Here is a 26,316-nt window from a genome sequence, read left to right as displayed (position 1 = left end):
CTCGATGAGTCTAAGGACTCCTGGAGTTGCCCGAAATAATAATAATAATAATAATAATAATAATAATATCAAGATAGCATTTCTTCATCTTCATTTTTGTTTCTTCTAACAACTCTTTTGTATCTTCTCTCATTGCATATTTCACACCTTTCAAATCATTTGTGCCTGCCAAAACAATCAATTTGTTTGCTTCTTTCTTCTGCAAACTTAAAGTTTCATTAACATCCTTTATCTTCACACCCGAAAAACATACTTTCTCATTAAGTATACTTCTTATCAGTGAATGACCATACTCCCTCTTTTCTCCCAGTTTCTCACACTTTCATGCTTTTCCCATTCACTCTTTCTTTCATTCTTCATCTTTCTTTACCACATGACAATTGATTCTCCAGTCGCTTGAGCTCACATATTGTCCTGTGAAGGAGACGGTGTAAGTGTGCAATTTCTTTCCACGTTAGCATCTCATCATCCACATTATTACTTTCAACCACTTCCTTCAAACTCTAATTCGTATTTCATGCGCCATCATTCACTGTTTCTGCTACATTTTACACAACACTTTGACACTCCTGCTTTATATTCATAATATTTGTCACTTCATTCTTTTGCTCCTGATATGACTCACATTTCTTATACTTGCTTATGACACATTTCTAACAAATATTCTTTCCATTCCCACTCTCATACTGCAAAACATTCACTCTCAGCAATCAATACATTAAACACACAATACAAAATGAATACAAAAACCCATGCCTTCATTATATTATGCAAGAACTCTTATTCTTCATACTGAATAAAAGTCAGAGTCAAACTGATGTGAAGTTTGTAGCGCAGGTTGCATAAACCACGACAGCACACCCAATCAAAATGGAGGACACAACGCCACTGGTATGTATGTATTAAATAAGCTAATGCCTTTTTGTTCCATATAGGAAGTAGACAAGGCCATATTAGCCTTATCTAACTTTTTGGAGATCGAGTGGGCAGTTCAATCTCCAGTAGTAGCCAATCAGAGATAGCTCAAGACTATCGCAAATTAATCAGTATGCAGTGAAGAAGACAGCTAACAAGTGCCGCCATCTTGTGTTCCCTAATCCTCACATAATATTTTTGATGGCTGAAAACAGTGTGGATTCGATGACTGATTTTCTTGAGTTTACAGGACAAAAAAACCTGAGTTTCTGGGAGAAAAAACCCACATGCTCATGCCAGAGTTGTATGTATTATAATAATAATAATTTAACTTATCTATTGTCAAATAAAAAAAAAGTCTGTTTTTTGCATCTATAATCTAGAAAACTCTCTTCAATATATAAATGACTGTTATCCTTACCAAATGGTTGATTGATGCTCATTATAAACTTTCATTCGGCCAATATATCTATACAAATCGGGTGTAGGTTCTTCAGACTCAATATATGCATAGAGATCAGCAAAACTACTATTTGATTGAAATACTTTTGTTTCAGGAAGAGCCTCACGAATCTTAAAATTGAAAAAAAAAAAAAGAAGATATTATTTGAACATAAAATTCAGTGAGAACTGCAATATTCTTATTGATTTTTTTTTAAACTATTCCATTATCACTGACATTAAAAAGAATTTTCACTTACAATTCAAATAACCAAAAGCACATTCTCCAAATCTAATATTCGGAAAAGAGAGAGAGAGAAAGCTGTGTATGTATGTGTGTGTGTGGGGGGGGGGTTAGTCCTCAACTTACAATCTCATCATAAGTCGAAAAGGTTGTAAGTCTGATATCACTATATTAATGAAAAGAATATGTTAATAATTAACATGCCTGAATGCTATGATATGCTTAGGCCTGTTTTGTTATTTTTTAAACAAAACAGACCTACACATTTTTTTTATTCTTTGTTTACAGTAAAATAATAAAATTTACAAATTATAACATAAAATTTCTGTATTCAATACTATAATAATAAATAAACAAAACATGACTATACAGTGCTTCTGTACTTCCTAGTAAAATAATCAGATTGAAACACATGTTGGAAGAATAATTCTTGGGAGCAATTACTTTTGTACAGTGAGGCAGAGGAGGCAGGTATTTGCTTATGAAGTATATATTGGAGTATCTGCTTGTATCAGCAAATACTTCATATTCAGGAAATGCAATAAAATGTCCTGAGGATGTTTCACAACATGAATAAATTGTGAAAGGTCTGGGCTCATACTCAGAGGATGATGTGACAGCAGAAACAGGCTTCTTTTAAAATTTTTACCTTGCATCCAATTTAGTCTGCAAATTTTTCTGTTTGGGAGCTCACTTTCCACAACTTCCAACAAATGCTCTACATCTTCACTGTCAACCTCCAACTCTTTGGCTAGCAGAACTATCTTGATATCACTCTCTTGTGATGCTTTATCGATTCCTGTGAATGTATGAACATATATTTTGAACTGCTTCTTTCAAACACTTTGCTGCAACCTCATTCCATGCTGCATCTTCGAGATGTATATATAGTCCTTCCAAAATTCTCAAAGCATTTCCTTTGAATTTCCTTCTACTGCCTTGAAGAAAGCAATAACATCCTGGTCTATGGGTTGCAAGAATGAGGTGGTATTTAGTGAATGTATTTGTTGGAAATTTTTCCACTTGGTTATACTAAAAATTAAGGATACCAAGAAATTAAATACTTGGTTTAATCCTATATCCAAGTGTAAGCAAACAAAGTTTGCACCTGAAATATAATCAGGACCAGGGCAACTCATATATAAAAGTTGATGACTTCACATCACTTGCCTTAGTATCCAATTACCATCTCTAATCCACAGAATTTTAATAATAAGGTCTGACAACTCGTATATAAAAATATGACTTCTGCATTACTTCGATCATAGTATCACCTCTGGGTCTGGCTCCCACTGACGAGACCTCAATAAAGGTCGAAACTGGTCTGGGTAGTGACCCTTCCCATTATACATACCAGTAAGGATATGAGCTTTGTATTATGGGATAGTAAGGCAAATGATGTGAAGTCATCAGCTTTTATATATGAGTTGCCCTATTCCTGATTATATTTCAGGCACAAACTTTGTTTGCTTGCACTTGGACAAAGGATTAAACCAAGTATATAATTTCTTGATATCTTTAATTCAGTGAATGTATTAATTAGAAGATAGTTGTAAGTTGAGGACTGACTATATATATATATATATATATACACAAGGGTGGTCTGAAGTTCTCAGCCTAACAATGAAAAAACAAATATTTATAATTTCAAAATTATTTTTATTTTTCAACATAATCTCCCTTAAGACTAATACATTTATTCCAGTAATGCTCCAGCATCATCATCCCATCCCTGTATGGTTCACAGTAAGAACTGCAAAATACCGCTCTACAGCTGCAATCACCTCTTGATTCAAAGAAAAACACTGAGCAGTGAAAAAGAGTTTTATTTTGGGAAGAGATAGAAGTAAGAGGGAGTCAAATCTGGGGAATAGGGTGGATGTTCCAACAATTCATAGTGCAGATCTCTTAATTTTCCACCATTGCAGGCAGGTGCATTGTCCTGATGAAAGATGATTTTTTCTTCTACAAACCAGGTCTTTTCTCACAAATTTTTTCATTTAGTTTGGTTAAAAGATCAGATTAATATCGGTTATTGTTTTACCCTTTTCGAGATAATTAATAAACAAAATACCTTTAGCATCCCAAAACACCAATGCAACAACCTTTCCTGCTGATGGAACCAACTTTTGTCTTCTTTGGCGCTGAACAACTGGCTTCTGTCCACTGTTTTGACTGCTGTTTGGATTCTGGTGTGTAATGGTGAATCCAAGTCTCATCCATTTGCTAAAGAACTGACAGCTCTGTTGACCTGGCTTTTCAATGAAAGTCTTGATATGGAAAAGGTACCCAAGGAATGGAATGAAGGTGAAATAGTGCCATTGCATATGGATGGTAGCAGACTGGAAGTGTCAAATTATTGATCAGTTTGTTTCATCTGCAGCTGTTAAGATCTTGGTGAAATTAGTGAGGGACCATATACAGCATTGGGTAGATGAGGGTAATGTTATCTGTGAGAGTCAACATGAATTTGTTAAGGGATGCTCTTGTTTTAGAAATATGATTGCATTTTATAATAATGTAACAAGAGCAGTTTATTAGGAAAAGATATATTCTACCATTTTTTAGGATTTTGCAAAGGCATTTGACAGGGTGCCACATGATAGGTTAGGTAGATGTCAGGCAGATGTCAGGTTAGTCAACTGGATTCAGGATTGGCTATCTGATAGGTATCAAAGAGTTGTGAATGGTGGGCAATATCAAGAAGGCAGAAGGTTACAAGTGGGGTCCCACAGGGCTCAGTACTGGGAACTGTATTGTTTAACCTTTATATCAATGATATTGCCAGTGGATTGTAGGAGGATATTCAGTTGTTTGCAGATGATGTGAAGCTAGGAAGGGTTATTAGTAATAGTTCAGATGTGGCAGCCCTGTAAAAGGATTTGAATAATCTGGCAGATGGGCAAATGAATGGGGGAGGGGATGTCAGTTTAATACAGCAAAATGTAAAGTCTTGAAGTTTGGGATACATTGATGGGAGACTGCATACTCAATTGGAGGAGCTGTACTGAAAGAAGTAGGGAACACAAGAGATCTGGGGGTGATGATTGATAGAAATCTGAAATTCAGGGAACATATTGCAAAGGTGGTGAAGGTAACCCAGAAGACTGCTGCAATACCGAGAAGGATGCTAACCTTCAGAGATAAGAGTTGTGATTACATTGTATAAAGCCCTGATCAGACCCCACTTGCACTATTATTCTCAAATTTGGTCCCCTGAATTTGAAGGGGATAAATTAACTGTGAAGAGGGTACAGAGGTTGATAACAAAGATGGTTTCAGAACTAAGTTATGAGAATCGGCCGAGGGAATGTGGACAATAGAGTTTGGTAGATGGAAGGAAAGGTCATATGATTGAGACTTTTAATCTGTTGAGAGGTAGTTACAGAGTTGAAAATGGGAAGTTCTTTTGCAAGGACAAGGGGCCATCCCTGGAAGTTACGAAAGGACACTTTGAGCAAGAGGGTGAGGAGTGGATTCTTTGCATAGAGGGTGGTTGAACCATGGAATGAATTGCCTGATAGAGTGGTGAGAACACGAGCAGTCAATGTATTCAAGAAGTAGTATGATAGACTTAGTGTTTTCTAGGAAGTACCTCCCACGATGAGTCTTTTGACTCCATTGAATCCTGAATCATAATAATAATAATAAATTCTATTCCTGTAACTACATCATTCTCTGACAACCAGGTCTCACTGACACCAATAAATTTTGGCCAAGTTGAGCTGACCAATGCTAAAACCTCCTCTCCTTTATTTCTGATACTTTGGACATTTGTGTACAGACATTTCAACATCCCCTTATTTCCACAGTTACCCTTACATAATGTTATTACATGCCCATTCAGATTTGTAACCTAGGACACTACACCAAACTCTACACAATCATTCCAGCACTTATATTTATCTATCATGGGAGTGGCTATTTCTGTATAGTGATTTTTACACTCATACTCTTTTGTCCCAGGAATGGCTAGACACATGCTTGATTGCCCCCTTAATATCTCTAGTTTTCCTGGTTTTGCATTTCCATCCTCTGAACAATAGTTTCTCCAAGCATCAAACTCCAAAATCATTTAATGCAGTCAATCGGCATATGCAGGTCCTTACATCTATAAAATTCACTCTGAACATCTATAAAACTGCACCCATTCCTCCTGCATAATCTTCTCATTGACTCACTGATAATCATGGCACTTCTGAATTCTATCTTATCATATTGAGGCAGCAGACTCACAATCATTACTTTCTCAATCTTCATTTTTTCTTCTTCTAATAACTCTTTCCTATCTTCTCTCATTGCATATTTCTCACCTTTCAAACCATTTATGCCTGCCAAAATAATTAATTTGTTCACTTCTTTCTTTCTTCTGCAAACTTAAAGCTTTACTAACATCCTTTATCTTTGCACATGGAAAGCATGTTCTCGTCATTTTCTTATTAATCCTTTGACTGTTAGATTCCAGTTTCAGGTATTTTATCTCAAGGTTGGATTGGGGGGGGGGGGGATTTCAAGACTACACGACTCTTCTTGGCAGTGTCCTCTCTTGCCAGGAGGTTGACTACCATGAACTTCCGCAATGTATAATTTTGTGCTTCTCTCTAGGTATAAAAAGTATTTATTTACAATTTTTATACAAATACTGTCAATTATTTTCTAAAAAAATAATATTTTGCTAATAAATGATTTTTATAGATGCAACAATAACTATAATAACATACATACAGCGACATTTCTTCAAAAGTTTCAAATATCATGATGATATTTGAAACTTTTGAAGAAAACTGAAGAAATATCATGATGATAATTTGAAGCATGGTGAAGCATACAACTCTACTACATATGCAAATTTTTTTCCCTAAAACAAATTTTGTGCAATAAATGGCACACTTTCTTCTTGGCTCTACTTGAATTTTTTTATCTTGTGCCCATACGCAAGAGGTTGGTTGATCAACCTATAGTACATTAGTACTGTGTATGAGTAGTGGGTTGGGAAAGGAGGAACTTGTTTACATTTGATTTAAATTACTGTAAATTGCATTCCTTGGGAAACACAGCAGGTGGGAGACTGTTTCACAGTGCAGCAATTGCAGGGATGAAGAAGAAGGAAAAAGAAACTTGTTCTGTTTGTTTCTAGGTGTACTGTTAAGGGATGTCGAGCAGCAGCTACACGTGTTCTAATGAGCTTAGTACTGAGTGGAGGAATTATTGATGTTATTTCAGATGAGCATTTCCCATGGAAATATTTGTAGAATATACATACTGCAGAAACCATACGTCTATGTGAAAGTGGGGGGGGGGGGAGAGAGTTGGTAAGAGATGGGTTATTAATAAGTCTAATTGCTCTCCTCTGTATTGAGTCAAGCATTTTGAGAGAAGCTTTTAGGGGTCCCACCCCCATATGTGGGAGCAGTATTCAATAGCTGGGTGGATTTGTGATTTGTATAATGTTAACAGCTGTTCAGAGGTGAAGTGACATCTTGAGCAAAAGAGAACTAGTTTTTTTGAAGCTGAGGATGCAATGGTTGTGATATGTTTATGCTAGGAGAGATTTGATGTGAGGGTAATTCCAAGAGGAGAGATCTCAAACTGTCTGGAAATTTGAGTATCGTCCAAAAGGATACTGGAAAAAAATGTTTTTTTTTTTTTTATGGGAAATAGTACAAAACTGGGTTTTATTAGCAATGAAATTGATGAGGTTATCTGAACCCCATTGTAGGATGGCTTGGAGATCAGAATTGAGGGTGGTGGTGGTGGTTGATGTTCTGTAGGTTGAGGTGAATTATGTAGGGTAAGGTTTATCAAATGCAAGCAAGGAAGTGTAGTGTGCTGTCGTCTGCAAAACTGTGTATTGAGTTGGAAGTCAATTGAAGTAGGTCGTTGACATATAGCAGGAAAAGGGGTTGGTGAGAGGAGAGGACCTTGTGGAAACCCCCAGCATTAATTGAATGGTGAGAGGATAGGGAGCCATCCACCATCACACACACGGTGTGCATCCAGACAGAAAGCTGGCAATCCAACTACAGAAGTCATGGGTCAGACTGAATGCTGGTAGTTTCCTTAGTAAGCCTTTGTGCCAGACCCAGTCAAAGGCTCTGGAGATATCTAGTGCAACCACTTGAGATTCGCCAAACTTCTCCATGGCATTTGTCCAGAGATGAGTGACATATGTGAGCAGATCTCCTGTTGATCGGCAGCGACGGAATCCAAACTGGCAGTCATTTATTAGGTGGGCGTAATCAAGGTAATGTAGGAGTTGGGAATTGACGATTTTTTCCATTACTTGTCAACTTGTCACCCTTCTTGGGAATGGGCTGAATATAGGCCAATTTCCAGTTTGTGGGATAGATTCCAGTAGAGTAAGAGAGTATATATATTCTGGAAAGTGCCTTCCTGTAAGTCAATTTTCGTTCTTTAGCTGGTCTTCTACCTTTCTTGTTGCCCCCCCCCCAAGTATAGGGCCTGATTCATCAGCACAGCTGTTGAATCAGGCCTATAGCTGGGTCTTAAGTATTTATTCCTAACTATAATCTATGTGTGTTCACAGGGCTGGTTTGCCTGTTCTGGAGTACAAAAAACCGAGTTTTGAGGTGAAAAGACCCCCTATCTCCATATGAGATGGAGGTGAGCTAACTCACTTTTCGTCGAAAGAGATCAGAAAGTTTCCTTGCATCATGGACAGGAATCGGACCCAGGTCTTTCTGACCAAAGGGTTTTGTCTATAACGACTGAGCTACAGAATTTCTGCTTTGAACTTTGTGAATCATCTAGTGGCTAAATATATGAACTTCGCTAAGAGGTAGTTATCTTGTTCCGGTGTATAAACTTACTGGAACTTATTTTAGAGAGAGAGTAAAAAAAAAAATAAATAAATAAAAAAAAGAGAGAGAATTATATTTCCATGGTGTCTAAACTATTTGTCTTAAAGTAAAAATCTGATCTAGACAATCTCTATTTTATCCGAACCTATCTGGTCCTTCATCAGGTTTCTCATCCACAGTTTTTCTTAGCCTCTTCTCAAGTATGACTGCATATATCTTATCTGAAATACAAAGCAGGAATTCCTCAGCAACTCTCACATTCAGTTTTATTTCCCTTTTTATAAATGGTTATTTTGAGTGATTTTCTGTCACCCAGAAAATCACTCAAAATAACTTTACAGTGGGTGCACTGCATAATCACTTGAGTGATTATGCAGTGCACCCACTGTAAAGCTTTTATACCTCCACATTTAAGTATTTCTGATTGAATATCATCTACTCTAGCTGCCTTTCCACATTTTAAGTTTTTGATGGCTTTTTCTACCTCAATTACTGATATGTACTCCTGATTGCATTTTTCTTGCATACTTTCTATCAATCTTCTGTCACTTCTTGTTTTGTTTAACAATCTTTCAAAGTAATTACTCCAGACATATAGACTATCTTATCATCAGTTTTTCATGTCATCTTTATCATCTCTGATTCCATTTCTAAGATTTTTGAATAGCCTCCAGAATATTTTGCCACCTTCCTCATATTTATCTTCTATATTTTTACCCAAGTCTTTTCATGACTTTTGTTTAGCTACTTTAACACACAATCATTTTCAATGTTACATTTTTCTCTATATTCTCTTGGCACACATTCTGTATTACTTGCTACAAGCTTTCATCTTTTCCATGATAACCTCTTTAACTTGCTGAGTTCTCTGACAAGTGATTTTTCTATATTTGCAGACAACTTCTCCAGATGTCTCTCTCTCTCTCTCAGGCTGAACCAATCAATGTTTTCTTCAAACTACAGAATAACACGTATGCCACAGTAAAATAAATTTTATTATGTAAATATTTCGTCTTAAGTATCATAACACATCATCGGTACAATTAGTATACACAACAGGAATTCAATTAGAAAACAGTAGCGCACATGCTTAAATTGGAATCCTTCTATGAGGATGGTCTGAAAGTTCTCGGCTTAACAATGAAAAAACGAATTTATAATTTCAAAATTATTTTTATTTTTCAACATAATCTCAGCTGTGCATGTGGAAGTTGGACTTCCCACGATGAGTCTCTTGACTCCATGGGGGATCTGTTGGTGATATTAATAAAACTAACAAGCCATCATCAGTGTAGATAAAAAAGTTAATGCAAGGTACAATTGCTAATAATGGATTGTTTAAAAAATATTCACCACACATACATATGATGTAACAAGATTGAGATTTTTTCACAATGCAGTGCAAAACTGCATAGCCCATTCCTTCATGGTGGAATACGAGGGTAGTCTGAAAAGTTCTCGGCCTAACAATGAAAAAACAAATTTATAATTTCAAAATTATTTTTATTTTTCAACATAATCTCCTTAACACTAATACATATATTCCAATGATGCTATAGTGCCATTATCCTGTTCCTATAGTGATTCCTAGTAAGACCTGCAAAATACCCCTCCACGGTATTTTGCAGGTCTGTAGTATGTAATCACCTTTTGATTTGAAGAAAAACACTGACCAGCGAGGAAGAGTTTTAGATTTGGGAAGAGATAGAGGTCAGAGGGAGCCAAATCTGGGGAATAGGGTGGATGTTCCAACAATCTATAGTGGAGATCCTTTAATTTTCCCATTGCCAAAACACCTTTGTGGGCAAGTGCATTGTCCCGAAAGATGATTTTTTTCTTCTGCAAACCAGGTCTTTTCTCATGAATTTTTTTCGTCTAGCCTGGTTAAAAGATTGGAATAATATTCCCCGGTTATTGTTTTACCCTTTTCAAGATAATTAATAAACAAAATGCCTTTAGCATCCCAAAACACTGATGCCATGACCTTTACTGCTGATGGAACCGACTTTGTCTTCTTTGGCGCTGAACAACTGGCTTCTGTCCACTGTTTTGACTGATGTTTGGATTCTGGTATGTAATGGTGAATCCAAGTCTCATCCATAGTTATAAATCGATGCACAAAATCAGTTTTATTCTTGTTAAAATGCTCCAAACACTGTTCAGAGATTTTCATGCGAGTGCGTTTTTGATCTGCTGCGAGCAAGCACGGCATCCATCTCGCGTAAAGCTTTTTCACTTACAATTCTTCATGCAAAATCATGCATATCCTACACGTTCTTCTGAAATGCCTGTAGTATCAACAATTTCACCCACTTTGACTCTCCAGTCATCCAATACCATATCATGCTTGATCAATGATTTCTGGTGTTGTCGAAAATGAAGAAGAGTGCTCGTAAACTTTTATGAACTTTGAATGAATTTCTTTTGGTGTTAATCCTTCTTTTACAAAGAATTTTCTAAAGTATAAAACAAACTACTTGATAGAATGACTTGCAATTTCATATGGATGCTTATGATAGATGTACCAACTTAGAAAAAAAACATTTTTGCCAATAGTTTTGCCATCTATGGTCGAGGCTGAGAACTGTTCAGACCACCCTTGTATTTATACAGTCACATGTTCAATGGATTAAAACTACTGAGCTGAAATTAAACTTAATTACATTAAATTAAAATATATAACAGATGCATTTATTTAATACAATTCAGGATAATATTTTCCGAAACTTTTGAAATAGTTGGGCAGTTGTTACAATTAAGATTAAGTCTTTGAAGTAGGGATTTAGCAATTTCTTGATATAAATGTTCATGTTTATATATGGATCTATGTAGCAGCTTAGTATTTTGCCACTGGATCGTGATTAGCATTTTCAATTCCATGTTATGTAAGGCCAGACTTGTGAGGTTTGACAAGATGGATGTGATGTTGATGTTCGAGATATGTTGATTTACAGATCGTGATAAGACAAATTACACGAGCATGGTACTTTGTATATGGTAGGTAGCATCATTGTTGAGGGATTTGAATTTAAGTATGCAAGCTACTGTTTTCTAATTCAGTTCCTATTGTTGTTCACTAACTGTACTGATGAAGATTTATGATGCATAAGACAAAATATTTCCATAATAAAATTTATTTTATTGTGGCACATGATATATTCCTTAGTTATGGATACTCCACAGGTTTTCATTATATAAGAAAATGTTTTCTTCAGGATCTGTCAGGGATATCAAAGGTTTGATTCTTGTTTTCCAACTTTTTTCTTAACTAATGTTTGTTGTTAGAGTCTGCAGTTCACCTGCGACAGCTAATTGACTTTGATTCTTTTTAACACATTCTAACACGCTTTTCTTTTCAATATGATATGCAATTTTATTCTGATCAAAATTAAATGGTGATCACTTCTTATTTCAAATCTCTTGTATATATAGAATAGCAAACCAGAATAAAGATATCCCTAATTGGCAATAATTTAGTCAAAGAAACACTTCTGATTTCTTGTGTCTTTTTTTCCATGGGAATTTGCACTATCTTCATGCTGGAATATGGTATTAGTAATGATCAGTACATATCCTGAACAGAAATTCCTGACCAAAACATTTTATATGTCTGGTAATAATACCTTTAATGGGACATATGCATTCAAAATTATAAAGCACCTTTACGACTTACAAGTAGCAGAAAATTATATAGAATTTTATTTAAAAACTCCAATATATCTTATCCAAAATTATGTGGACTTCGTCAGGGAGACAGATGGTTAACTGCATTCAAAAGATGAGTCACAATAATTTTAATTATTATTATTATTCCCCTAAGACCAAAATAGAGTCAGAGACTCATCTAGGAAGTCCTTTTGTCATGCACACACCTCATTAAACCATGCCTTAAACACACTCAAATTCTCTGCAGACACCACACTCTTAGGCAAGGCATTCCGATCATTCACAACTCTGCATGCAAAGAAAACACTGCTTTTCACTCCCTTGTTCACACCTCCTTATACAGCTTCCAGGGATGACCTCTTCCTTAACCTCTCATTGTTTTCTGTAAAACCTCTTCAACATTGATCCTATAAAAACCCCTTACTAACTTGTAGGTCTCTATCACATTACCCCCTCTTGCTCCTATCCACCAGACTCTGCACAATTCATCTCAACCTTTCCTCATATTCAACATTCCAGAGAACAGAAACTACTTTAGCCTAAACAGTCTTATACAATGGAACAAGATTCTCCTTACTTCTACAAGTCAGTGTCCTCTGCATTATTCTCAGAATTCATTGTGTTATCTTCACAATTTTGGCAATGTGTCTTCTAAATTTTAGATCCTTATCTACCATCACCCCAAGATCTCTTATTTCCTCCACCTCCAACAATATATCCCCACCAAGAGTAAATTCTATGTTCCATCTTTGTTTTCCAAAATTTAAAACCTTACATTTTGCAACACTGAAGTGGCATCCCCACTCCCATGCCAAATTAACTCAATTTATTCAAGTCTTGTCGTACGGCCACAACATCTGCTCTACTCTTCATAGCTTGTCCCAGTTTTGTATCATCTGCAAACAACTGAATATCCCCATTCAAATCTTTGCCATTAGTATTGACATATAGATTAAACAGCAATGTTCCTAAAACAGACCCCCCTGAGGCTCACTACTAGTGACTTTCCTCCTCTGGGATATTGTTCCCCCATACACAACTTGCTGATACCTATCAGATAGCCAGTCTCAAAATTCAATGCACTCATGTAATCTAATATCCAACCCGATCTGCGCTGGTTTGGTAATCTATCAAAAGTCTTTGCAAAATCTAAGTATACTACTGTGTATTGCTCTCTTCTCCTCTGTCCAAAAAACCACCAGTTTACTGTAATAATAAGTAGATTACTAAAGTACGTGTGTAGAGGCTTAAGTGCTGTGAGGACATCATGTTGGAGGCTTAATGGATTTTTTTTACAACACTCAAAAAGAATTAAAATAGAATTTCGCCGCCAAAAAGTAATTTATCATATGCCCAACATACAGCTCTCCTGAAACTATGTAAAGAAAAAGTATCGTCATCACCAGAGCGGATAAGGGTAATGCCACAGTCGTTCTTAATACCAGTGAATACAATCGTAAAATGAACATTATCCTCCGTGATCGCGCTACCTACATCCCGCTAGAACACGACCCCACAAAAACACAATCTAAGAAACTAAAAATCTTACTCAAAAAAGTATCTTCCTGGGCCCCCTGACGTCACGAAAAAACTTAAACCTTTCCGCTCCCGTCCCCCCCGAATATATGGTTTATCAAAAATCCACAAACCCAATTCCCCACTCAGGCCTATAGTAGATGCCACCAATGCACCTTGCTATAGACTATCTAAATAGCTGGCCAACTCTCTGATCCCCCTCACCAGAAGGTCCCCTTCCTATATAAAAAACTTGACCCACTTTAAAGCCCTCACAGAAAATTTAATCTTGAATACGACAGACATATTGGTAAGCTTTGATATCTCCTCTTTGTTTACCAATATTCCCTTAATTGACACCTTATCTCTCTTAGAAAACGTTTTTCCCTCTGACATCTTAGATTTCTTTTCCTTTGCCATTAATTCTGGGTATTTCTCTTGTAACAACAAAATCTACAAGCAGATAGAGGGAACTGCCATGGGTTCCCCCCTCTCACCCCCCCTTGCCAATTTCTATATGGAAGATTTCGAAAAACGAGCCATAGACTCAGCCCCACTCAAACCTTCTATCTGGCTAAGATATGTAGATGATGTGTTCTCTATTTGGCCTCATGGCCCAGACACGTTAGACTCCTTCCTCAGTCATCTCAATAGTCTACATCCAAGAATCCAGTTCACTATGGAAAAGGAAAAGAACAATTGTTTACCCTTCCTAGACACCTTAGTCACACGCCTGCCTAATGATACACTTACCTTCACCGTATACAGAAAACCCACACACACAGGCAGATACATTCACAAACTCTCCCACAACCACCCCTCTCAACAATATGGCATTATTAAAACATTTGCCAAGAGAGCCCACAATCTTTGTTCCAGTGGAACCGCCCTCACTACTGAGCTTAACCACATACACAGCACTTTCCTCTCCAATGGCTACAGCGATCACAGTATCAAAAAAATAATCAACTCCTCCCCCATTCTCCGTCCTTCTCGTCAACAAGATTTTAAAAATGCCATCACCATACCCTACATCCATGGCACATCTGAAAAAATAGCCAAGATACTAAAAAAGTACAACCTACACACAGCATATAAGCCCCACCACAAACTTGCTACCCTTATCTGTTCTACGAAAGATCAGCTCCCTCCTCTCTCTCTGCCTGGAGTTTACAAAGTACCCTGTTCCTGTAAGCTGACGTACTTTGGATAGACAGGCAGATCAGCATCCATCCGTCTAGAGGAACACAAGTCATACATCTTCAAACACAACTATGGCCATTCAGGCTTGGCTGACCATGTTTTGGACACCACCCACAGGGCATCATGGAAGAAAACCACCATGTTCCACCACAGCAAATTCAAGAAAGAGAGACTTTTCTTAGAAGCAGCAGCAGCTCTCAAAAACCAACCAAATCTCAATAAATATGGTTGCATTAAGCTTCCGAAGATTTGGGAAACACTCATCACCAGAGGTCCCACCTTACATTCCAGGCCACCTACTACTGCCCTTAGAGGGCGCTCTACCTAGATAGGACTTTGGTGTCACCCACGTGGTTGGGCTTAGTATTGTTTGTTATTTGCGTATATGTTACGTTAATTGTTTTTGTAATCCCTGTATATGTCCTAGTGACTAGGACGAAATATAGGAAGTATTAAATTCTATTTTAATTCTTTTTGAGTGTTGTAAAAAATCCATTAAGCCTCCAACATGAAGATTACTAAAGTATTAACAAACAACTGAATGGTCACAACATCTGCTCTACTCTTCATAGCTTGTCCCAGCTTTGTATCATCTGCAAACAACTGAATATCCCCATTCAAATCTTTGCCATTAGTATTGACATATAGATTAAACAGCAATGTTCCTAAAACAGACCCCCCTGAGGCTCACTACTAGTGACTTTCCTCCTCTGGGATATTGTTCCCCCATACACAACTTGCTGATACCTATCAGATAGCCAGTCTCAAAATTCAATGCACTCATGTAATCTAATATCCAACCCGATCTGTGCTGGTTTGGTAATCTATCAAAAGTCTTTGCAAAATCTAAGTATACTACTGTGTATTGCTCTCTTCTCCTCTGTCCAAAAAACCACCACCTTACTGTAATAATAAGTAGATTACTAAAGTATTATCTCCCTTTAGCAAATCCATACTGGTCATCAAAGATAATACTATTGTTGTCAACTCAACCCAATTTCTTAATCCTGGTTCTCACCAGCCTCCCCAACACTTTAACCACATCTGACTGACACACACACACACACACACACACACACACACACACACACACACACACACACACACACACACACACACACACACAGGCATATAATTTGATGCTTGAGTTCTATCACCTCCCTTATGAAGTAGCACAATCCTGCCCTCCTTCCACTCCTTTGGAACTTGGCCCATTGTGAGACTCGTTTTAAATAAATATGTCAGGGCAGATGCCAACTCCCTGGCACATTCCTTCAAAATACGTGGTGATATATTATCAAGTCCCACAGCCTTATTAACATCAAGGTTGCTCAATTCCCCATATACCTCTTGCTCACTCATAGTCAGCCTCTCCTCCTCCTTATCAACTGCTCTCAAACTCTCCAAGATGTCACATTTACAAGAATGAAAGACCTTCATGAACTGCTCATCAAGTACCTCAACTATATCCTCCACAGCAGTTGTTCTTATACTACTTTCTCCAATCAACATCATCCTTCCATAATCTTTCTTCTTCTTTTTTTTTTTTTTGCTGGCTAGCCATCAAAAGAGCTCTCTATTATTCTTTTTGGCTTAATTAGCTAACTGCTGCTCATACTTCACTTTTGCTACCCTTACCAACCAAGTCATCCTCCTTGCCTGTTCTTAATAATCTTCATGGAAATGATTATTATGCTGTTTTCATAATGCCTCTTTTTCCTCTATACCACGTAATTAATCTCTTCATTCATCCATTTCACATCCCTTCTCACCTTTGGAATACATTTAGACATTGCTTCTACTAGATAGTTTTTGAATATCCCCCAAGAAGCATTGATAGCCTGTCAATTGAACTCCTCATTCTGTTCTATATCTCCAAGCTGTCTGCTGAGCTTCTCATAATCGTCAGCCTTGTATTTCCATATATACTCTTTCCTCACAGAAGTCCTCACCCAGGTAATCACTTCATGGTCACTTTCACCAAATGAGAGAGACTTGACAACTTATTTATAATAACATCCTCTGATGAGATAATCAAATCGAAGACATTCAATCCTTGTGCATCCTCTGTTATATACTGCCTGAGGTAGTTGTCCCACAAAAACTCAAGAAACTCATTTTCTTTACTTTTAGTTGCTATCTCATCATCCCAGTCTATATTGCCATAATTAAAACTGCCCATAATGATCACCCTTTTCTTATTTGCTTGGTTAATTTGATTATACATTTCATAGTCACTATCATCCCCATTTACCAGGTCTATAACAACATTCGACTAAGTGTTTCATTCTATTCACCTCTATCACACACCATACTGCCTCAAAACCACTGGCACTATTTCCTTCTTGCATCACTACCTTGTACATACTAATGTACAAGGTAGTGATGCACATAATGTACGATTATGTACATAATAGCACCCCCCCCTCCCTTTTTATCCTGTCAATCTTTATGAAACTCATCATACCCTTATGATGTGCCTAATGAGTCATAATTCATGAGCAATATTAGCTTGTGTCACAAAGTAACTTGATGGCTTAAACATGTAGCAAAACTCATTGACAAAAGCTTATATGCTATATTTTTTGCTGCATGTGAAAGCCATAAAGTTACTTTATAATGTCTGGTATTCATTTCCTACTCTGTTTAGATCTCCAACTAGGGCCAAATTTTCCTGTTTCTTAATGTCAGCTGACTTATTTAAATGACTCAAAAAAATGTCTTCACTTCTTTAGCAGAACCTTCTTTGGCCATAGGCACAAATAATTCTCATTTTTCATTTCTTTATTTTGATGTCTGTCCACATCACTAGATGTGGTGGTGGTGTCATTCAATAAGATAATATTTTCTTCATGTTTAGTGCTTTGAATAGTATAGCTCAAGGTCCTGATCATTACTGTCTGCCTGTTTTTTTTCTTGTTTTGGGAAAACCAACTATGCTGATGTAGTACCTCTTTAATTCTTCTGCTAGTTGCACTTCTTTTTACATGGATACTTCTCACCTTAATGGTGCCTATTTTGAATTCTGCTGATGTTGCATTGAAGTCTGTTTAAGGAACCAACTTGTCACTGTTTTACCTGGTTCCTTCATAAAAGCAACAGGGCTTTGTTAACTGGACAATGCTCCAGCCAGCACAAAATTCTATCATGTTGTATTATCATTTTTGTTTTGCTTTAAGTCAATGATAAAATAATTTGTTGGCTAAATTGCAAGCCCATCCCTGTGCATTCAATATCCGATAGACACCAACCAAGTGAGTACACCAAAAAAAGGTGAGGAGTGGGCATTAGGTCAGAAAGCCTGGTTGGTTTGCCACATTCCTTAAAAGGCTACATGGAGGTTTCCTCCCAGGTAACTGGCTTTGATTGTTAAACAAACTTACAGATGATGGTAAGCTCCTCAATAAATCTAGTAAAAGTCTGGAGGATTCCTTAACTAAATATTAAATAACTGCTAAACAAATTTGTCATGAAAATCAGCAAGAGGTATTCCATGTTTGTGCCTGTTTTCACACAAAGAGTGTGAAAACAGGCACAAACATGGAATACCTCAGCTACATCCTGAATGAAGACTTTATGAAACAATTAAAATATTTCAGGTATTTAGGTACTATTTTTCAAGAAATGGAAAATTATTATTATTATTATTATTATAACACCTCCAAGGAGTCACCTTGTGAAACCTTCGAGGAGTCCAGGGATTTTTTGAGGGAGGGTACTCCAGTAATAAATAAATAATGTCTACATCGAACAACAACAACAAAAAAAAAAACATAAAAATCCATTATTTTATAATCAAGTAAACAAACAATGATTAGCATTAAAACATTTAACTTTTGAAAGTGATCAAGAGCTTATAAAAATTCAACCCTTCAGCAGGAGTTGAATAAATTTTGCACTATTTAAAGACATTCATTATAATTAATTAATAACAAAATCATTTACATTAAGTTAAATTTTTTTTGAACAGAAGTGATTCTATTATTAATTAGTTATTATAAATTCTTTCACTTAAGTGAAAATCAAGATTTAAGTCTCGATTTTAAGACATGAGCTCAATCCCAGAACTCATTATACTCATCTTTTATTACTACTTTTTGACAAAGTATCCACTGGCTTAAACAGTCATTTGATGCTGTTGGATTCTTTTGAGAAGCATTCTCATTAGAAAATTAGAAGCATCATGAGTCTGAAACATGTGTCAGGCTAAATCCTTAATCAAAAGCACATGCAGGCTGTTGAATAAAGCCTACCTTATACAATTTTGGCAATTCATACTGAAGTTTTGTATTTTTGTAAGCTCCTGATCACTTTCATCACTTGACTATAAAATAATAACATCTATTCATTATCCTTTCATTTAATAGTCTCTGAAAGAAGTGAAAACTTTTCAGCACTTTTTTAAAATAATAACTTTTATAATTTATTAATAACAGAATAGGGACAAACTCAAGACTTTCTTACTGAAGGACAAATACTGAATGCATTCAGCTGCAAGGTCCTAGAAGTTGGACACACTAGGTTTGATTCTTATCATATTATGAGAGGAGAATGTTATAAAGTTTCAACTGAAGTCGAGTTAGCCAGTCTGATACAGAGATGGGAGGATTTTGTTCTCTCCAAACCTTGAGTTTTCCATCTACAAATAAGGAAACTGGTACCAAAAACACCAACAGATATAGCCATCATAATATATAGTACTTACCACTGTCAGCAAACATGATTAACAGGAGTGCTGGAGCTTCATTTATTATACTGACCCATCACAGGATTTGTGAATAAGGTGAGGGGAAAAGAAGAATAAGTAATAGAATAAGATGTACTAATTTGTGACATGCTATAAATGGATGTTTATTACCCTTTTATTTAATAGTTTCTAATGTCAAGTTTAGCCATCTTTTTTTCAGCTTGGTTCATAATAATATTCATAAGAATGTAATCACTAGTAGATTTTGATTTTAAAACCTATAATAAAGCTTCTTACTTTTAAATTTGTTTCCCCATCAAGATTTGCAGTTGTAATATGACAAGACCCATCTGCAGTTGAAGAAGAAAGTATCACCAGATCACATGGAAATTCCTCATCTGAATAAACTTTCACAATATCACCAACCTGAAAAATTGTTAAGTTACAAAATGGGAAAAATAAAAATAATTCCTCTCATTCTGTTAATTTATAAATCTGAAACAATAATTATCTAAAAATGAATACAAAAATATAATAATCAGAGAAAGGGAAGAAAAAAAAACATAACAAAACAGAATATAGTCTATCTCACTACAGTGAATATCACTATAACAAAATACTAGAAAAATACAACTAAGGCTTTATATGATATATTAAAAAAAATTTCCATATAAACTCCACTATAAGAAATTATTATTACTGTGGTCTCTATGAGTTTGCTATAGTGAGACAGTCAACATATATACTGACAGCTCAAGGTTCATGAACATGAGTTCAAGTCCTTTTTCAAACAAAATACAGAACACAAGGAAATTGTAAGTCCCAACACCACTACAAATGTAAAAACATGGGCATGGGGGTTTAAACCACAAATGCATGACCTTGGATACGTATATAACTCTACAAACAAACAGTTACAGAAACAAACTTAACTAAAATTCTAGACACAGACTGAGCAGTGATACTAACAAGAGACCTGAATGTGTGAAGCACACAGACTGGAACAGCAGAAATGTAAACAGAACTGGTAAAATCCTCAATGACTTTGCTGTCACCAGGAACACTGATTCCAGAACTTACAGAACCCATGAACTACAATGTGGCAGGACTTCATAATGTCCTTGACACAGTAATACTACAAAATATCATGCATTAATACTAAATAAATGCAATCAATGACCTCAGCGCTGATCACAACCCAAGTTAGTCTTGTCAACAAGACAAAAATAATGACTATTCTACTATGAATCTACAGGCCCAATTCAAACCATTGAGTCAGAAGAAAAAACTTGGCAACTCTATTTCTAGATTTGGAAAGCAGATAACACTTGCATTAACAGCTGCTTCTTCAGATGTGTCATGCACACAAACTTTGGCCAACTTCTGGAGGAGATTAAAAACCTCATCTGTGAAAAGAACACAGCCAGGTGCCAATACTATACAACACTGGCCACCAGAACACTAACACATTCTCAACAGGGCTATGAGTGAAGTTTGTGATGAGCTTAAAAACTATCAAAATCAACAGTGGAAGAGAAAACTTCAATCCTTAAACACAGAGAATCAGATACTATAGAAAAGGACCAAAGCTCTCTACACAGACCATAAACCTCTGCCACCAATCCATGGTGAATGTGGTCTGGTTTACAATGACACAAAGTTGAGATTTTGATGACAGCCTAGAGAAGCAGTGTGGTCCACTACATCCAAGTGGATCTAAATTTTATAAGTAAAATGCATACCCAGGTACATCACGCTAAAATGCTCAGACTACAAAAATCCCATCCCACATACACATCATCTGCTGAGGTAAATGAAATTGTCACCAAACTTAATAAAACAGAAAAGCATCATTCTCAGATGGCGTCTTCAACAAAATCCTCAAATGCCTGCACAAAAGTTGCTATTATTAATGCAACATTGAGATTTCCACCACAGCAGATAAGAGAAGGCATAATCTTAATCCCAAAACCAGGAAGAGCAGCATAATTCCCACAGAACCATTGCCCAATCAGCCTGCTCCTCCTGCCTAGGAAATATAGCCGAATTAATCCTGATAAGATTGCAGAAAGTCAGGAAAGAAAATTTCATCCCTAATAAGCAATCTGGATTCTGAGAGAATCACTCCACTGGCCAACATATGCTTAGAGTAGTGGAGAAAATCAGCATACACCTGGAAGATTGCTCGCAATTGCCAAGGCACATAAATAAATCTGCTAATGTATTTTATTCCCCAATAGGAGTGAGTAATTATCCCTAGCTAACTTTTTGGAAATCAAGAGACAAACACTCTCACCATTAGCCAATAAAAGGTAGCTAGTCCAACATTATCAACAATTTTAAACAGCATCTAGTGAAGAGTAGAGCAGACAACTGTTCCAATCTCACAGTACTAACCTAACCATGAAGCAATATATTATTGTCTGAAATAGTGAGTACCATGAATGCTTTTCCTGAGCTGTGGAAATGAAACCCAAGTAATCAGAAGAAGAGTCCTACTTGCCTGTGCCAGAGATCAACTCACTCAGAAACCAATAAAAAATAAAATAAAATAAAAAAGGCTTTTAAAAAATTCCTTAGTTGGTGACCAAAATCAAATTTAGAATGTTCTTTCTCTCTCTGTTTGAGTAGTCTAGTGCTCAAAGAGAGAGAGAGAGAGAGAAAGAACATTTCTCTCTCTCTTTTCTAATGCTCAAAGAGAGAGCAGTCTATAGGTGAAAATACTATTTCCACATGGCCCAATACTATCACTGATTTTAAATGACATCTGGCAAAGAAAATATGACAACTGCTGCCACCTCACAGCATACCAAACCCCAGAACAATATATTATTGTCTGAATTAGTACCAGTACTATGGTCAATTTGCATGAGTTGTGGGATTAAAATCTGAGTTTCTGGAGAAAAAACCCTCTACTTGGATGAGATTGACTAACTCAGGAATGGGTTGAAGAAAGACTTAGAAAATTTCCTCTAGTTTGCAACTAGAATTGAACTTAGAATGCTCTTTCATTAGTGGCCTAGTACTATGGATGCAAATATCATTTCCACAAGTCTACACAGGCCTAGGTACACTGACTAGGCCTGTGTAGCCTAGACACGTTGTCAAGACATTTGACAAAATATACCACAATAAGCTTCTTTTCAAACTTCATGGAGACCAAATTCTCACTAGCAATGGTCAAACTCTCCAAAACCTACCACAGTGATCACAAATTCTGAGTGAAGCTGAAGGGAATTAGATAGTAAGAATGTAAAAATCATCTCCCATTAGGCATCCCCCCCCCCTCCTGGGCTCCCTGCCATGACCTCTACTCTTTGCCACTTATGTGGCTGACAACCCCCCCCACACACACACACACACAGCTGCCACCACCACATATGGAGTCCTGCAATAATGGTGCACTCTTCCCACCAAAATGCACCAAACTGCACCAAATGGGTCAAGGTTTTATTTTCTTTTATATATATAGAAATATAAAAAACACTGCCAATAGCTTGCAATAGACAATCCAAGAGTTCAATAATCACCCTTAATCCAACAATTTCTTTTGCAGATATGACAACGGATATGGAACCAAAAGTCCAATCAATCTGCCATTTGTCAAAAACAGCTATCAGTTAACCTTAATATTATTCAGAGTCTGGTTCCCACTGAGGAGATCTCAATAAAGGTCAAAGCTGTTCTGGGTTATATATGTCTGAAAGGAAGCGTGATATGCATTATGATGCTAAAACAATTTATATAAAATTAACCTCTATAATTAACCTCTAGGAGAGGGAGTTGGTTTTTTGATTCATAGAACTGACAAAAGATATGTGATGGATTTATATATATATATATATATAAATGTTATGGAATATTATGTGATGCTAAAACAATTCATGTAAAATCAGCAACCTCTATACAGAAATGAGGAAGAGGAGGAGGAAGGTTGGTTTTTTGATTTATAAAACTGTCAAAAGATATGTGATGGAGTTTAAACCTATAATAGAAGAATAGCTTTTTATCAGACTTAAAGGAAAACCAATAATGTATCAGCAATACAAGTGTATGCAATTACATCATATACGATGAAGAGTGTATTAATGACTTCGACAGACAAATAAACTCAGTGATGAAACAAATTCCAAATAAAGACTATCTCATTATCCAAGGAGACTGGAATGCAAAAACTGGTGTAGCTACTGGAAGAAATTTAATCCTCCAATGTGATGCATTTGGTTTGGTGAAGAAAATGACAGAGAATACAAAAATTGATTCTGCCATTCAAACTAATTTAACAATTACTAATACTTTATATACTCATAAACCATCAAGAAAGTGAACATGGGCTTCACTAATGGATCTGCTCATGATTTAACTGATTATAGCTTGTTCGAACAATATATAAAGCATCAATTAACCTTCCTAAGAATCTATCTTTCCCAGGAACTGATATTGGAAGTGTACCAACATAGTCAATGCTATCTTGAATCTATAATTAAAACAAATAAAAGGTAACCAAAACAGAGCAAAACATGTAGTGTTGAGAAGTTCAAATCACTGCACATCAGAAAACAATATGAATCCCACAATCCTAATTCCTTGAAGAATACAGAAGTATAAAAAATGAATGCAAACTCTATTCAAATTAAGGGGATATTAAATCCCACATTGTTTTAAAACCGAATAAGAAACTCAAAGATTGGAATCAGAGTTTCATGCCGAATATAGTAAACTATAAAAGTATCGGCGGTTACTAGCGTAAGGTAATGCAAGTAGTCCTAGTACGTAGTACAATCTCAGGCAACTCGTTGCAAAGGTGGGGAAAGTTCTGATCGCTAATCTTGGTATTTTCCATAATGTAAAAACACATTTCCTAGGAAATGTATGCTGTTATTACATTATGGTGGGAGGTCACTACCCAGACAGTTTCAGCCATTTTTGAGGCTTGAAGCCTATTGGCTCTTTATATTTAAGTAACTTAATGGTTGCACCTGTTTGACAACTCGTATAGCAGAGTATATAAGTTCTTTTCGCTATACCCTTTGGTATCTATTTGGTCTAGCTACTCACTGATGAAGCCTCAAAAAAGGTTGAAACCGGTCTGGGTAGTGACCTCCCACCATAATGTAATAACAGCATACATTTCCTAGGAAATGTGTTTTTACATTATAGAAAATACCAAGATTAGCGATTAGAACTTTCCCCACCTTTGCAACGAGTTGCCTGAGATTGTACTACGTACTAGGACTACTTGCATTAGCTCATGCTAGTAACTGCCGGTACTTTTATAGTTTACTATATTCGGCATGAAACTCTCTGATTCCAATCTTTAAGTTTCTTATTCGGTTTTAAAACAATGTGGGATTTAATATCCCCTTAATTTGAATAATGTTTATATCGCCGAAATGAAGCCTATTGGCTCTTTATATTTAAGTGAATGCAAACTATTTTCCAAACCAATTTTAGAAGCAGCTGATATCATAATAGGAAAATGGCACAGGATAATCAAACCATGGGTTACTATTTTTATGATTATTATAATCCCAAGACCCCATGGAGTCACAGACTTATCTAGGATATCTCTTTTATCAAACACACAGTTCGTCATATTGTGCCCTACACACATTCAAATTCTCTGCATACACCACACTCTCAAGCAATGCATTCCAATCATTCACAAATCTCCATGAGACAAAACTGCTTATCACTCCACTGCTCACACTCTCCTTTCTGATTATGCAGTGTGTCCCCTTGTAAAACAGTTTTGTACCTCCATATTTCGCCTTGAATCTCCCACCATTACAACCCCCTTACCAAGTGTACATCGCTATCATGTCACTCTTCTTCCTCCATCCACTAGACTACAAATTGCATCATCTCAACCTTTCTTCATATTCAACATTCCAGCAATCAGAAATTATTTTGGTCAATCGCCTCTGAATCCTTTCTGACATCTCTTCATCCTTTTGCAAACCAGGTGACCAAATCTGTACACAGTAGTTCATATGTGGCCTAACCAAGGCCTTATGCAATGGAACCAGAATCTCCTTACTTATACAAGTCAGGGTTCTCTGCAACATTACTGTGTTAAACGTGTGGAGACAGACTTATGTGTTCGTCAAACATGTTGTTTATTATTTTAATGGTATAATAGAACACAGAAACTAAGTAAATAATTAATTTATTAACTTGATGCTGATATTTCGCTGGTGTTATAACCAGCATCTTCAGAGCACAAAAACACTGTTTGTCACAATACGTGAGACTAAAACAACATGGTGTACTTAAACAAAATTGTAGCAGCAACACAAAGACTAGAGTCCTGATTTTGGCACCCTCTATCTGAAAAAAAAAAAAAAAAAAGCTATCATATATTACTAGAGTCCTAGAAAAGTGCTAGTTTTTTCTTAATATGACTGTCTCCCAGATCTTCGGCAAGTTAATACAGCCATATTTGTTGAGATTTGGAGTGTGTTTTAGGGCTTCTGTCGCCTCTAAGAACAATCTCTCTGATTTATACGGGTTTCTGTGTAGTACTTTTGTGTTTTTCCAGTTGATCCTGTGTGCAGGGGTATCTAGAGCATGGTCTGCTAGGCCCGACTTCCCATAATGATAATTCCGGACGTATCTTTTATGTTCGCTGATGCGGATGTTCACAGTTCTTCCTGTTTGACCGTAGTAGGCTTGATTGCATGAGTAGGGTACTTGGTAGACTCCTGGATGTGATAAAGGAGGAATGCTGTCCTTGGGTGAGCGGATGAGGGTGGCTAATTTGCTATATGGTCTGAATGTAGTGCGTAGTTTATGTTTATTGAGAATTCTTGAGATATTTTCAG

At 36.4% G+C, this 26,316-nt stretch overlaps 1 protein-coding gene across 6 annotated transcripts in view; it reads right to left on the bottom strand.

The window, feature by feature from the left end:
* LOC150093183 (phospholipid-transporting ATPase IF-like) overlaps nucleotides 1-26,316 on the bottom strand; it is a 799,705-nt gene that overhangs the window by 658,178 nt on the left and 115,211 nt on the right. For all 6 annotated transcript variants that reach the window (XM_090413774.1, XM_090413776.1, XM_090413778.1 and 3 more), the window contains exons 5-6: nucleotides 19,790-19,918; nucleotides 1,337-1,488 (exon numbers count right to left, since the gene is read on the bottom strand). In XM_090413774.1, the coding sequence (XP_090269900.1) occupies nucleotides 1,337-1,488; nucleotides 19,790-19,918 (281 nt within the window). The remainder of the gene's footprint in view (nucleotides 1-1,336; nucleotides 1,489-19,789; nucleotides 19,919-26,316) is intronic.

This window comes from Typopeltis vanoorti, chromosome 24, assembly GCF_054136105.1.
Source record: "Typopeltis vanoorti isolate ZY-2024b chromosome 24, IOZ_Tvanoo_1.0, whole genome shotgun sequence".
Taxonomy (NCBI): domain Eukaryota; kingdom Metazoa; phylum Arthropoda; class Arachnida; order Uropygi; family Thelyphonidae; genus Typopeltis; species Typopeltis vanoorti.
The sequence above is the reverse complement of the archived record's forward strand: the minus strand, read 5'-3'. Positions and strand labels throughout refer to the sequence as shown.